General features: G+C 36.7%; 1 protein-coding gene across 1 annotated transcript; it reads right to left on the reverse strand.

The window, feature by feature from the left end:
• Positions 1 to 4,112: 4,112 nt before the first annotated feature.
• gdf5 (growth differentiation factor 5) lies at positions 4,113 to 11,396 on the reverse strand. The gene is given in 3 exon segments (XM_051897142.1): positions 4,113 to 7,271; positions 10,215 to 10,525; positions 10,527 to 11,396. Coding segments are annotated over 3 exon segments (1,494 nt in total). The 5' UTR covers positions 10,844 to 11,396; the 3' UTR covers positions 4,113 to 6,405.
• Between the last annotated feature and the right edge of the window lie 5,239 nt (positions 11,397 to 16,635).

Raw genomic sequence — 16,635 nt, forward strand, 5'->3', positions numbered from 1 at the left:
ACTTTTGCGCTCCGAGTCACTGATTCGATTCGTAAAGCTCCGAAGCAGTGTTTTGAAATCGGCCCATCACTATATTGTTGAAAAGTCATTATTCTGTTTTTTTGGCGCACAAAAATATTCTCGTCGCTTTATAATATTAAGGTAGAACTACTGAACTCGCATGAACTGTTTTAAATATGTTTTTATTACCTTTATGGATCTTGAGAAAGGAAGTACCATTGCTGTGAATGCAGGCCTCACTGAGCCATCGGATTTAATCAAAAATATCTTAATTTGTGTTCTGAAGATGAATGAAAGCCTTACGGGTGTGGAACGACATTAGGGTGACTAATAAATGACATTATTTTCATTTTTGGGTGAACTAACCCTTTAATATTTGCCCTAACTATGCATGCTTATATGATTCATTGCATTTTTTACTTTTCCCTGTAGTAGCCTATTAGAATAGACCTGTGATCCTCCAGTTCCCATTAGTTCAAACACCCCCTCTCACCCTTGTACCGCGAGCAGATGTGCTATGTGGATTTAGTACTAAAGCTCAAAGTATCACTGCTAATTCATCTAGCCGTGACAGATCTCTACATGGTGTTCTGATGTCATTTAGTGATAGAAAATAGGAGGAGGCAGATAAAATTATCTGCCTCTATTGGAATGCCTTGATGCGTGGAAGCAACTGCCAAATCCAGTGACTGAAGTCATGAAAGTATGCATGCCATTGATCCATCAGGCTCTCCCGTGTTTTCTCAACAGCAGATCTCAAAGCTGGGGGTGGAATAATACCGGCCAATCTGCAGAATGTCAGCACAGCAGCCAAAACCAGGAGGTCCAGGCAAGCTGGGAAGGTTATGCATGAACGACAAAGGTGGTCTTTTGCCTGACCAAATGACATTGTATTGGCTGTGTTATCAAAGTTTGTCTGGCTCGGATTGCTGATGCTACAGTTGGCCTCCGTTTTTTCCAAAACACGGCACATACTAAAGGGGAATTCTATGAAAATGAATGTATCTGCTGATAGTTTATTTGCATGCACTGTCTACACTAGAAAAAAAAATACACCTATTTAAAGTTAAAAACTTAAGTTCAGATGCTGGCTTAAATTTTTTAAAGGAACACTCCACTTTTTTTGAAAATAGGCTCATTTTCCAACTCCCCTAGAGTTAAACAGTTGAGTTTTACCGTTTTCGAATCTATTCTGCTGATCTCTGGGTCTGGCGTTACCACTTTTAGCATAGCTTAGCATAGTTCATTGAATCTGATTAGACCGTTAGCATCTCGCTCAAAAATGACCAAAGAGTTTCGATATTTCTCCTATTTAAAACTCGACTCTTCTGTAGTTACATCATGTACTAAGACAGACGGAAAATGAAAAGTTGCGATTTTCTAGGCCAATATGGCTAGGAACTATACTCTCATTCTGGTGTAATAATCAAGGAACTTTGCTGCCATACCATGAGTGCAGCAGGCGCAATGATATTACGAAAACGATATTACGATAATAGATTCGAAAACGGTAAAACTCAACTGTTTAACTCTAGGGGAGTTAAAAAAGGTGGAGTGTTCCTTTAAGTATAATCAAATCGGCTGTATGAGTCATTTCAACTTAAATAAATTAAACTGACTTTAAAAATCAAGTTGAATCTCGTATAACTATAAATTGCTTAAATTATTTTGATGAGTTGAAGTAATGTAAAAACATGTTGGCATGACTTACTGATCACATAATTTTTTTTTTTTTTTTTTTTTTTTTTTTTTTACAGTGATATGTTTTTTTTTTGGGACCCAATATTGAAACTCAATATTGATAAACCAATAATTATTTTGTTATGAAAGTTTTATGCACAAACACACAACTCTCTTAAATCTTTGCCATAATCTGTCATTATGCCTTTAAGTTGGTGAGAAATGACGGCAAAAGTCATGTACATTTTATACGGAAATGATTCAATTTCTGGGTTTTGTGCTGAAATAGCCTACTGTACTAAAGTGGTTCAACGTGTGTTCTTTCAGGTCCTGTAAAGACATTGTGGCAGAAAGACTGCATCTGAAAGCTTAAAAATGCTGCCTTCGGCGGATGCATTGCTTGATAAGACACTGAGGCAACAAGTCAGCTGCCTATATACTTTCAGACGCAACCATATAGAATTACTAATAGTAACTAATAGAGAAGTATTTTGTCATAGCTACACATGTTAGGAGGCCAGGAAGAAGTTTGGGTCATGAACTTGCTGAGAAAAGAAGAATTTTTATGGTATTTAAATGAAAAGTAGCGTATATTTGACATAAATGCATAATATATAGCTCTGAGCGTGGAGTTCATAGGCTCTACAGGAGTGTTTGGGTGTTACGTTTTCTCTCTTGAGTTTTATAACCTTGTTAAACTTTATCCTTTCCCCCATCTAAAGGAAAAAAATCTTCCTTAAACATTGTTTTTTCTTGATCACTGCATGCTTACATCTTTAATTCGTTTTCCAATACGTGGTATCCTGCTATATAATAGAATTGTACAGGCATCTGTCAAGGAAATATAAGATTGCGTTGGAAAAATGTTAAACATCGGTCAAGGTTTCCCTGCCAGAGCCGATAACAAGCCAACAAAAATGTTAAGCCTGAAAGACAGAGATGGAGGGAAAGGGAGAGATTAAGGTTTAGGAAACACACTCTCTGCTCAAAGCTGCAGGAACTCTATAAAAGTAAGAGAGTGTCCATTGGCCAATGTTAATGTAGACATGTTTTTGTCAGCTTTCCCAAAGTATCATTGTGAAATCTGCACAGGCTAATGGACGGGCAATTAAAGTTGTATTCAATTAGCTCCACAGGTTAAAACTTGAATCCAAGCGAGCAGGTGGTTCTGCTTATGTGTGGAAACAAAACACGTCTCTGTAAGACTATGTGATACTGTACAATCTGATCTAGTTTGACGCTTTGCCACAATCCAGGGCAACAACCAAAAGTTAATCATACAAACAAGTCATGTTATCGCTTAGATAGACGTTTTGATGTTTAAAAATTCTACGATATTCTATGCTTCAAGAAATAAAGCACAAGAGGCGAATGTACAATAAAAGCTGTATACCCTCAAAATAATTAACTGGTTTGAGTAGATTAAACTTAAATTAAACAAATTAGTTCAAACAAATGAACTTTCTTTTTCTTTTGAGTTCATAAAACTGACTGACAAATAAAACGAAGTATTCTGAATTGTTTCATTTTTTTGAGTTTTATGAACTTGTTTCTTTTAATTTAGACTAACTTAATTTTAACTGAAACTGGGCTGGGATTTCTGTTTCCCAGCATGCTTTGCCATGACACTCGAAAGGGAGAGTAAATGGTAAAATTAAGTGTTATATAATGTTTTTTGTGCAAGATTAATGTTAAGTGGGAGATTAATAGTGTTTAATGTTTTGCTATGCTAATTGCGAATAGTTTCTGTTAAGTTGTGTTTTTTTTGTTTTTTTTTGCTGGGGTTACCATCATGGTGACCAGCGGAGCATGAGCTTGGTTTGTGGACAGACATAGGCTAGTTAAATGTTCTGTATTGCCATACTCTTTCAGCTATTGCTATGCTATGCTAATGCTATCAAAACATTGTTAGCGAAACCAATTAGCCAGTTATCATTTATTGAATTAGCTAGTTAAAGCAAGCCAAGTTTCCATTACTAAAAGTATTCAAGTTGAGATTACATGATATTTTAAGTAAAATGTATGAATTAGCTTACTCAAATATTTCAAGTTAAGAGCAATTAAAATGTATGAGTACAAAAATAACGTATGAGCCAGTTCTGCTTACTTAACTCAAAAACTTTGATGTAACTGATTACCTCAATGTTTTTGAGTTTTGGCTACTTGTTCGGGTTTACAGTGTATTTTAAAACCAGACTAAGCAGTAGTTCATGATTAGCAATGTGTTGCATAATAAACAGCAATGTGTTGTCTAATGAGCCGTGCCATAGAAACAGATTTGTCATCTTGTAAGTATGCTCTGATCGTTTGTTCTCACATTTCTCAGCATTTTTTTTGTGCTTGTCTCACGAGCAAAAATGTTTTAATTTGAATAGAAAATGCTTGCAAAGAAAATCACTTGAAACTTTTTTTCCTGGGTCATTTTTGTTTATTATGAATATCTGCTGCATTGTAAAAATCTTAATCTAAAGTTTCCATTTATTTACAGCAAAAAAATGAAAGTGCAGACAAACTATCTGTGCTATGGTTGTTGAATTAAATTCACTCCATTTAAATGCTGTGTTCAAATGTAATTATAGACCTTTCTATATTTGTACAAAAAGTTTTGAAACCATTGTTTTTGTTTTGTTTTTTTCAAAATGGTTTACATCACAATATGCGTTACATGCTGTTACTTTGGGGAGTAACCTTGAAGTGGATTAAAAAAAAAAAACATGTTTATTATCCCTTTAGTTAAAGCACTTTAAAAGCAATATCAACACTTTTCTTTTGTAAGACGAAGATTAAAAAAGAAATATTAACTATTTACTTAGCATTGAACTACATGACATTTAGCTCAAAAACAACACATTTTATATAACAAGACATTTAATCAAGTTTCGTTTAACACATAAAAAATACTTAAAAATGTGCTTCTGTTGAGCAGCTAATAATGTGAGGACAAAAACATCAACCTGTTAAAACGCCTCTGGTGAGTAGTGGTGTATTTTCACCAGCAAGATTCACAAATCTAAAGATATAGTGTATAATATAGTATAATGAAATATTTGTTGCTTGCAATTAAGTGTATTCCATCAGAATACACTACTGAATGGCTGTAAGTGGAGAAAGATGTTTTTAGCAGCCAGATGGTGTAGTTATGACATCTACCAGCAGGGGCTGACTGAGCATTGCTATCCAGACAAATACATTAGTAGTGAAGCCCTCAGCTAGTTTTGAAGAAGACACCTGCATTTGACTAGGGAATCCGAGGCGTTTTATTGGCACATTGACACAGGTTTGTGTAAACAAAGAAATACAAAATGCAATGGCAACAGTGTTTGTTTGTTCTGAATCCTTTATGTCACCCTCCAGATGTTAATAATAATCTCTACAGGGGTTGTGCAAAATTCAGAATGGAAGAATAGGCTCCCTTTCAGTTTATGAATGTGAATTTGATTTGAATTGGCCACACCACACAGGAAGGTAAATCTATAAGCTAATCCATCTATCTATCTATCTATCTATCTATCTATCTATCTATCTATCTAGTTAGTCACAAGCAACTTATTTCTTTATATGGGTGTGGATATAATAACTGAATAAAGTGTAATATAATATATAAATATTGCAGAAAGTTTTGAAAATGAAGTTCCAATAATATTGCTTAATGATAGATTGGAGCGATATGTTATTGTTGTTTTTTTTACTATAACATTTTTGTTTCCAGTTAATTTAGCTCAATACACTTAAAAGTTACAGGAATATGGCATGTTATTCAAGTTAAACCTTCAAATATCAAGTCTTTTAAAAACTTTTTTTCTCAAAACTTTCAACATTTTCTTTTCTGGTTAAAATGACTGGTTAAAGGATTAGTTCACTTCAGAATTAAAATTTCCTGATAATTTACTCACCCCCATGTCATGTTTATGTCTTTCTTACTTCAGTTAAAAGGAAATTAAGGTTTTTGAGGAAAACATTCCAGCATTTTTCTCCATATAATGGACTTCAACAGTTCAACGGGTTGAAGGTCCAAATGTCAGTTTCAGTGCAGCTTCAAAGATCCCGGCTGAGGAATAAGGGTCTTATCTAGCGAAACCTTTCCAACATGATTACGTAATGCGTGGCGCATCTCAGAGCTAGTGCAAAACGAGCATTTGTGGTTAAAAAGGTATATAATTTTTTTTTTTTTTTTTTTTTTTTTAGAAAATGACTTCACTAGATAAGACCCTTATTCCTCGTCTGGGATCGTGTAGAGCCCTTTGAAGCTGCACTGAAACTGCAAATTGGACCTTCAACCCGTTGAGGTCCACTATATGGAGAAAAATCCTGGAATGTTTTCCTCAAAAACCTTCATTTCTTTTAGACTAAAAAAAAAGAAAGACATAAACATCTTGGATGACATGGGGGTGAGTAAATTATCAGGAAATTTTAATTCTGAAGTGAACTAATCCTTTAAAGTTTATTTTAATTATACTACCTTACATTCACATTCAGATTGCAATTCTGTTTGCTACCTTAATTCTAATTAAAGAATTAAACTGGAATTTAAAAGACAATCTCAATTGAATTCTGAATGGTGCACAACCCTGTTCCACGCTAAATTCATGTTCATAGTCTAAAACTGATCAGCAAATGGAAATCGTACTCTTGATTTTGGCAATAAAATAAAACTCTTGGCAAAGAAAGTCATGAAGACCCAAAAGGTTTCTTTTCTGGTTGCTGTTTGAAAGTTTTCATATCTCGCTACCTGCATCCACAGCTCTCCACCACCATGTCCTCGTACTGCTTGTACACCACATTATTGGCAGAATCAATGTACAGAATGCTGATGGGGCTGAGTCTGGTCGGGACGCAGCAGGTCGGCGGCGTGGACCTGGGATCCATGGAGTTCATGAGAGTTTGGATGATGGCATGATTGGTAGGCTCCAAATGGGAGCGGATGGGAAAGTCGCAGACACCGTCGCAGTGGAAGGCCTCGTACTCCAGAGGAGCGATGATCCAGTCGTCCCAGCCCATTTCCTTGAAGTTGACATGCAACTGCTTACGGTTGCAACGCTGTTTGGTTTGGTTCTTGGTTGGCTTTTTCCCACGTGGCAACGGTGCCCGACGCATCCGACGCTGGGTGAAGAGGTATTCGTACACGGTCTTGTTGTCGTGACCTGAACGGGCTTTGATCTCGTTGTAAAAGAGCCCTCGCTTTTTTGTACGCCCAAACACCACAAAGAAGGCTTTCTCCTTCGTCTGCCTTCCTGCTCGACCCAGGCCGAGTAATCGCAAGTCAAGCGGTCGGCCTTGATCGACGGCTTCCAGCTCAAAGCAAAGCTGAGGAGCGTTTCTAAAGTTTCTGAACACTTTCCAGATGTCAAACACTTCCCAGTAAGGGGCGCTGTGAGGGTCGACAGGTCGAGTCTGCAGCAGTTGGCCTTTGTGCTTACCTGACGCACAGGTGTACAGTCTCAGAGCTGCCATGCCCTCAGCAAACATGGCCTTACGAGAGTCCATGTGTTTCTTTCGGAGGATGCGCAGCTCTGCGCCCAACAGACCCTCCTTCTCCATTGAGCTGATGTTGAAGAGGTACCGCTGGCGTCTCAGCAGGGGCGCTCGGTCATCTGCAAATGTTAAGGTCAAAGGTCAGTAAAAATAGCCTTTGCATTGCTTTATTAGTTTCAGTTTGACTTGATTATATCTATGTTAAAAGCAGAACACAAAAAGTACCATGGCATGTTTTTTTAATGATACTTTCCTAATACAATGTTTCTGTACATAGTATCATGTTAATGTTTCATAGTTTTGGACATCTGTGACAGTATCATGTACCATTTTTTTTTACATCTACTGTGGTAATACAATGATTTCTGTGGTCATTTATCATAGTAATACCCTGTTTTTTTGCACATGCTATCATGATAAAACTACCGTTTTAACATGCACCATGGTAATGCCATGTTTTTGCAAGTGTCTGTAATATTTGGACAGACAATGGCATTACCATGTTTTTTGCACACAATGTTATGTTTTTTGGCATTTACTGTATGAATAATATGATTTACCACGTTTTTTTTTTTTTTTGCACGTGATAATCAAGGTAATACTGTGGTTTTGTGGAAATTTTGAATGGTAATGGCATGGAGATTTTGGACATGCATTGTGGAAGATATTTATTTACAAAAGAGTAAAATTATCAGTCACTTTTATCTTAAGCTTCTGTATTATCAAAGCTCACACGTTTGTGTGTGTGTGTGTGTGTGTGGTCCAGGTAAACCCAACATTATGGGAACAAAAGGTCCCCACAAAGATGGCAATATCTGAAATGTAATCTGAGATGTTTTTTAAAAATGTAAAAAATGCAGAAAGTTTTCTGTGAGTGTTGTGTTTAGGGTTAGGGGACAGAATATACAGTTTGTACAGTATAAAAACCATAACGCCTATGGAAAGTCCCCATAAAACATGGAAACGTGTGTGAGAGAGAGAGAGAGAGAATGCGCACTTTCTCTCTGCATGCAATGCATATGAAGGCAGTGCATTATAAAAATCAAAAGGTTTCATTTTATCCAAGAACAGTTTGCTTTCAAAAGACTATTAAAACCAGACGAACTCGGCCTGGAGACCACAACATACTGTAAACACAGCATTATTATCAACCTGCAGCTATTTACCAGTGTGCCTACCACCGTGACATATGGCTTTCACTAACGTAGACTGAAAAAAAACCATCTGAAGCGCATGGAGAGGGGCAGAGAGAGTGCAACTGATTAGTGCTGTGTGTGTGTGTGTGTGTGTGTGTGTGTGTGTGTGTGTGTGTGTGTGTGTGTGTGTGTGTGAGTGTGTGGCGTAAATTACACTGATGTAGAAGGACATTATGTGCAGTGGCTTTTTAAACTTAGACAAATAGTTAATCCAAAAATGGAAGTTCTGCCATCATTTACTCACCTTCATGTTGATCCAAACCTGTATGACTATGTTTAGTAGAAAGTTCCGGGCTGCTCTTTTCCACACAATGAAAGTGAATGGAGATCTAAAAGCTCCTTTTGTCTTATAGTCTTACAGGTTTGAAACAACATCAGGGTGAGTAAATTATCTTTTTTAGGTAAACGTTTCCTTTAGGTGGGGAAGAAAGATGCATGTATTTCTTGCTCGAGGTCTACAGAGGATGTGGTAACTATAAATCTGCAAAGGGTATTTCACACAGCATAAACTAAAACCATTCAGAGCTTCTGAGGAGTCAACCTTGCAGCTACAGAAAGCAGGGCCATTTAAATGCTGTTTTAAACAGATTTACTTAGAAAAAATAAAAACATATTGAGGCCACCTACTTGTAACCGGCCCAGGAGTTTATTTACTTTAAGCAGAGGTCCATCAAAAGTCTTATGCCAGATGCATATTGACACAGTTGGTTTGGGTCAGAGACCCGGATAAAAAAAGAAAGGTGATTGTGTAGATTTAGTGTGTAGTGCGATACTAAGCAGAAATAAGATGTTTTCTAAATTTATATCCACCGACTTCTCTTTTGTATAAACAGAAAAGGACAATTTAGCGTAAATGCAGTAGACTTCAAATGGGTAGTTGACGTGACATTTCAAGCAGTGACAGCAGTATCCTGCCGTTTGACAGGCTATAATTCATCTAAATCAAACATTTTCCTTTCTAATGTTTTTGTGCCATCATATGCACTTTTATGCAGTTCATATTATTTGAGAAACTATGGAATATTTACTCTCAGAAATAGTTTGTCACCGCAAGACGATCGTACTGCAAAAGCTAAAAAATGATTAAAGATGGTATACAGTAGTGAATTACACACTGTAAAAAATTATTGTTGGTTTAACTTAAAGTAAGTTACCTGGTTGCCTTAAAATTTTGAGTTCATTGAACTTAAACATTCGAGTTAATACAATGAAGGAGATTGGTTTAATAAATAGAAACTCAAAATATTATGTTATCTGAACCACATTAATTATCTAAGTTGATTTGAGAAAAGAAAAATAGCAGAAATATACACTTTCCTTTATGCATTCATATAAATTTTAACCTAAAATCTTGACCAGGGCTAGTTGTCACGCTTCCTACTTAAGTGAATATTTTAAAGGATGGGGTTTAGACATACATTGACTGTAATAGCAGGGCATGTTGCCACAGTATATGGGGCAAGTTGTCACATTCGAAACCTGCTAGGCTGCTGTAAAATAGCTAATTATGGACTTTGCAGCTAGTTTTAAATGGTTAAATAGTACAAATTAGTATGTAATTAATAAAATGTTAAATAAAACAAGTGACAGCCAAATACACCAGTGTGATTTTATTGTGTTCATTCGTTTACCTAACAGCTATAGCAAAAATATGAATACCATACTATGAAATATTACATTTTAAATATAATTTAAACATGCAAAACCACTGCTAGAGGGGAAAAAAGACACATTTAACTGGACTTTTGATTCATACCCTTAATATAGCCCTTGTGACAATTAACAAATGTGACAACGTGCCCCGGACTATAATTTGCATATAACAGAACTCTCTAATGCAAACCAGAATATATATGTATACCATACCTTGTCCTCTATCTACAAAGCTGGTGATGGTATTGGCCATCCCAGCCTCATGCAGGACACTAGTATTGACCTCTCCGCTGGTCAGTGACCAGTACAGGGACAGCATGTAGTCATGGGGCGTCACTAAAGGGTGTTTGGGTTCCTCGCTGTCCTCCAGTTTTAATGCGCCATTCCCTCTCAGATGGGCAGGTGCTGGTGCGATGCTTTTCATCACGCCAAGATTGGTCTGACCGGCCCTGATTGCAGCTGGCGCGGCGGATTTTTGCGTAGAAACTCCTTTATTGTGTCCCAGGTTGGTGTTGGATGCTAGATGAGGATGCGACTCTCGCCGCATCCTTGGGTACCCAAGAGCGCGCGGCCTCCCTGCGCCCTAAACTTAGAGGTACCGCGGCGCGAGTCTCGGACTTTATCAGAGGTGGACCAGCCCGGATGCGAGAGATCTTCGCGTTGTCAAAGGGCTTAACGAGCGTCGTCCCGTTGCGCGCCACCGGTAACCGCGGATTGGGTTTGGCCGCTCCGGTGCCCCTGTGACCGGCCACGCCGGCGAGGGAGAGCGCTTGCGGGATGAAGACCAGGTATAACACAGTCCAGAAGCCCAATAAAAGAGGGAGACTAGTCAGAACTTTCATCCTCTGATCTTCCTCTGAGTTTCGGTGATGGAGAAATGACCAACAGCTCTTGGCGAACTACCATGAACGGGTTTGGAGAGGTAAAAATGAAGCTTTGGAAACGTCTGATCGATTATTCTGCGCAAACCATTGCCATGAGCCCCTCTCTTCAGAACCATAGTGATCCAGCTCTGTCGGAGTGGAGATCCAAGAGTAGGTACAACAGCGCAACTGTCTCTCGTTGAAGTCCAGCGGTTCTGCTTGATATCTTGTAAGAGACTTGTTTAAAATCCCACTTTTTCCAAGAGGGAAGGACGGCGTAATGCGCTCTCTCCCTCACTCTCTCTTTCTTTCTCAGAGTTTGAACATCCTCCAGTGAAAACAGCACGCACACACAGAAACCTGCAGGTGCTTAAGTTGTGCGCAAACCTGAGCGCAGGAATTGGAAACGGAATTCCAACGCAAACTGGCTTAATTACTCTCTGATGTCATGCTGTCCAGATTTATTCAAGTGCAATATTTCTTCTTACAGCATGAGTCACTGAATACATAAAACCAAAAGCTTTGCATTAGGTCACCAGAATAAATCCTGAGTTTATGAGCCATTGGTCAGATTTGATATGCAAATGATCATGCATTAAACATGACCAAGAGTTGATGTGCGAATGCTATTAAGCTTGATTTTATATAGGATTATTCATCATGCACCCTTATTAAGAAATAAATTGATTTTGATTTATTCTTTAAAAGTTGTGAAGTGTTTTGTCAAGTAACCAAAAAGTCAAAAATATTATTTAATATGACAGAATCATCTGTACTATAGGTTACGTCACTGAAAGTCATTTTTAAAAATCAGATAGTTGCATGTTTTCACTTTTTTTTTACATTGTACTGTAAAACAAAACAACAACAACAACAAAAAAGAAATTAAATGTACTAACTTTATATTATATATTGCATATTAAATTCTATTAAATTGCATTTGTTAATATTATATCGTTTCTCTCTTTTGCATAGTTTATTTCAAATAAATAAGTAAATAAATAAATAAGTAAATATTGATTTGAGTTAATTACTAAGCTACTACACTAAAAAGAATTGTTGGTTTAACTTAAAAAAATAACATCTTTATTCAACAATATCTGTGATGAGTGAAAACACTGCTTCATGAAGCTTCGAAGCTTTACAAATCCTTTGTTTCGAGTCAGTGGTTTGGAGTGTGTATCAAACTGCCAAAATCACGTGATTTCAGTAAACGAGGCTTCGTTAGGTCTTCGTTGGGGGGATGGGGGGGGGCATGACTTTGGCAGTTTGATGTGCGCTCCGAACCACTGATTCAAAAACAAAAGATTCGTAAAGCTTCATGAAGCAGTGTTTTGAAATCGCCCATCACTAGATATTGTTGAATAAAGATGTTATTTTGTTTTTTGGAGCACAAACATTAATAACATTAAGTTTGAACCACTGTAGTCACATGAACTGTTTTAAATATGTTTTTAGTAGCTTTCTGAGCATCTGAAAGTGTTAATTATCTTGCTGGCAATGAAGGCCTCACTGAGCCATCGGATTTTATCAAAAATATCTTAATTTGTGTTCTGAAGATGAACGAAGGTCTTACGGGTGTGGAACGACATGAGGGTGAGTAATAAATTACAGAATTTTCATTTTTTGGTGAACTAGAGAATGAAGGAGATTGGTTTAATCAACAGAAACTCAAAATATGTTATCTGAACCACATTATTTATTGAAGTTGATTTGACAAAAGAAAAAATGTTGTGATAACAAATCATGAAAATAATTTTTTACAGTGCACTGTCTGATCAGAGCCGTGTAGTAACGTACAAATAGTTTTCCAGAAAGCATTTTCCATTGACCACTGAAAGATCAAATGAGGTGAGTGGATTTAGTTACCACATCATCTAAATATTATCACACTGGTGTAAGGTCAGAGGTCACAAGACAGATTTTTTAAGTATATGGGATGTAGAAACTGGCAATGCACTCCGTTTCTTCTCAACCTCGACCATACATTCGTATTTAAAGCTGTGGAGGAACAGTTTATTTCCTCAAGTTAAATATATGGACTATTGGTAATGCTATGTTAGACACCCACACAGACCATTCCAATCCTTCCCGAACATTGAAAAAAATACCCACCTCCGTAGACAAACAGAGGGAATGGTGGATTGCGCAGGTGAAGCTCAGGAGACACACACACACACACACACACACACACACACACACATAAACATGCTCATCCAGGGGTGAAAACCTCAGCGCTGGCCAGCAAACTGCCGCTCATAACAGTGAACATTTTCAACTGTCCGAGATGTGCTCAACGTCTCTCAGGATGTTTTCAGAAGGATGGAGGAAACATGGCCTGTGGTTTACCCCACACCAGTGACATGGATCACCAGGAACATTTCTTTTGTGTGAATATACAAATGCTTCCATTTTGCATTTTTCTACTTTAATACAAATGTTCTCATTACAAAGCATACAAGTATATAGTTAAACACAATTATACGTAGTTAAATTGAAAATAATAGCATGCTTTTATAATGTCTTCGTATTTGGATTGTTTCTCTTTCACTTTGTGTTCTGGTCATTTTCTTTTTCCTGAGAATGCTAGTTATTGTTATTGCATTGGACTAAAACTTGCTGACTTTGCTCACACAGGGTATAACAACCCCAAAAAATGTGAGAGTTTTTGTACTTTTCCCCCCACCTTGTTTCTTTTATATTTCTTTTTTGGAACTGATTGATTGTAGGCCTCATTTTTTCACTCAAACACTGAGGTGCACAAGCTCAGATCAATGAGGCCTACAATCAATCATTTCCGAAAAGAAACGCAAAACCTGTGCTATTTGAAGGAAAACAAGTTTACAAAAAGATTGAACCCAATATTTGGTGACAATATAGCATAATGAGAGATTTACAAGCAATTTAAAAGGCTGGGAACCAAATTAGGTCAAGGATTTTCAGCACAGCACAAGGTTTACGCACTCAAGCTGACATGAACAAAAATTGATGTTCATGTTCTCCAGTAGGATTTGAGAGCATCTTGAGCTTCAATTGGCTGTTGGTGTATAAATGATAAAATAATAATAAATTAACTATACTATATACTACTTCCCTTTATATCATAATGTTTGTTTGAACTCTTAAAAATCCTTAAACCTTTCAGGTTTTGAATGTTAGATTTCCAATGTGCTTGCAGACATTTGGACCCCACCGTACGACTCTGACCCCCTTCACATTCCCCCAAATTGCCATGCTACGCTGGTATCTTTGTGCAGAGAAATGTGCTGTCGAGGTGTTAGACGTTGCAAAACCACAGAAATTTCTCAGATGCAGTCGTGGACAAACGAAATAAAAAGGGGCTCTTGTTCTGGAGGAGAAGCCACAGTTTTGACATTCTGCTAATACGCATGTGGTCTCAGCTCCACCTGTGCTTGCCTATCAACTCTGGACAAACCCTTTTCCATTATTTTTTTTTTAAAGATTTCATTCATTTCAATGACTTTTCCAGGTAATCACAATTTAAAAGTTCTCTTATATGTTCAGGTTTGGAATGACTGTAGGGACCCTATATAATAGGCTTTTTTTCATGTTTTCCACTGCAGATTGTTCTCATATTCCTGAAAGGTTTAGGGCCAATCGGAAATTGGACTCTCAAGTTGTATTTACTACTGGGAAACTCATCATTTTGAGACCCATTTTTCCGAGTTGGGCGGGCCATAAACTTTAAACATGGCGGAGAGGAGAACGATCGCTGCTGTAACTGGTATTCTTTAGGCCTATTAGTTTTCTCCACAATAACATCGCCTTGTCTTGTCGTTAAAGTAGTACATATTTACATAGACCTAGCCTATATGAATAAGAATTTGAAGCATATTATCTATTATCTAGCCTATATGTTTTAACAGCGAAAATAGCCTAGCATTTGACTGCAATTCCAGAATCGTCAGGAAGCTTATTATCTAGCCTAGATAGCGCGGTGAATATAGATGTCAAAGAATGAGACACTACATTTTATTAAAAATTAAATATCTTCCATACATTTTGGCTTTAATAATATTTCCCAAGAAACAGGGAAGAATAAACCTGGTAGTCTGTCCTTTATGATTACTGTTCTTTCAGACAACAATGCTTGAACGCGACGAGCTCATAATCACGACTTCAGAAGTGGGAAGTAGGAAATTTCCGATAGCATGTGGAGGAAGACTATTAATAATTGAGTTGCTGAAAGGCTTTTCCAGAATAACAGGTTGGAAAAAAATGCAACATTGACCCCTTTTGGATAATTCCGGGTATTACATTCAGAAAAACAAAGGAAAAAAGAAGGTCAAACTAAATAGGCCTACTACATGAGCCTTTGTATTTATTATTCATTTTCTGTGGTGTAAAACACTAAATAAAAGAACATTTTATACAAATTTAAAAATTAATTAATTTAGGGTTTTAAACACTAAATAAAAGAACATTTTCTATAAATAAAAAAAACAATTAATATAGGCTAAATGAAATAATCCAGAATGGGTAAGACAGGGGCAGTTTGTTGGTAATTATTGATAAAGTTATATTTTCCATTAATTAAATAGTTTCATTAAAATGCACAAACGCACCATTGAAGTATAATAAAAGTGGCCTATATAATGTGCAAAATATATCCAGTCTTCTGAAGCCTTATGATTGCTTTGTGTGAGAACAGACAGTTTGACAGCTTGTCGTCATTCACTGAATATCCTCAAAAACTACCTCGCACAAAATAGCTTGGACTATATTTTTGGTCTGATTTTGCAAATAATGTAAGAGTATTTTTTTTTAAATTCTTTTCAAAGAATTTCTTTCTATGATTGATATCTGAAAAAACATGAGCAAACCCATAAAAGATCTAAAAGGACAAATACAATTTACTTGTAATGTCTAAAACACATCAGCAGGTGGCAGTATGAGGCACCTTTTCAAATGCCCTCCACACCTCAGGCATTCAGAACTTAGGGTGCGTCCCAAATCGCATACTTCTCTGCAATATAGTAGGCAGAAATTGCGTACTGCTACATTCCATATACTTTCTACTATATAAAAACCTGCATGTCAAGCAGTATGTATTATGTAATGTGCTACATTTAGGCCATGTGACCTCATCATGTTTAATTCAGTGGTATCCAAGTTTCCTCTCAGAAATAAATGTAGCATTTAAATCTACATCTGCATATTACAAAAGTAAATAAATGCACATCTTTAACCTTTACAGGATTTGCCTGCATTGTGTTTAAGATGCACACGGCATCAACATCCTGGTATGTAATAAATGGTTCAGCCTTATCTTTATTTGCTGTTCTTGTTTACTTTCCATGTCTGACTTAGTTCCTCATATAGACCAGAAAATTAATATTATCATACACGCGCCTCTCTGATAAACACAGGTTGTAATGTGACATGCTCACATGCTCAAGATGCCACTATTTTAAATGACTTTATCAAGTTTGTAAATGAGATTAAAGAGATTATGAAAAATAAGACCATATAGAGTATATAGACAATATATAGAGTAAGCTGGCCACTTTGAGACAATTAATGAAACAGAATTAAAATATATATATATATATATTATATAAATATATAAGTTCAATCTACAGTAAATGTAAGGATTATTTTTAAGAGATGATCACAAATGGTCGTTTTCTGCTATTTCTTTTGCTCCACCTCTTGTGTAAACAAACCCAGGCTGTAGTTGAAAGTGAAAAGGCACCATTCATCTTCCAATAGGATGGCGTAATACATGAAAATTTGAACACTTTCCAGAA

Source organism: Ctenopharyngodon idella, chromosome 6, assembly GCF_019924925.1.
Source record: "Ctenopharyngodon idella isolate HZGC_01 chromosome 6, HZGC01, whole genome shotgun sequence".
Lineage (NCBI taxonomy): Eukaryota > Metazoa > Chordata > Actinopteri > Cypriniformes > Xenocyprididae > Ctenopharyngodon > Ctenopharyngodon idella.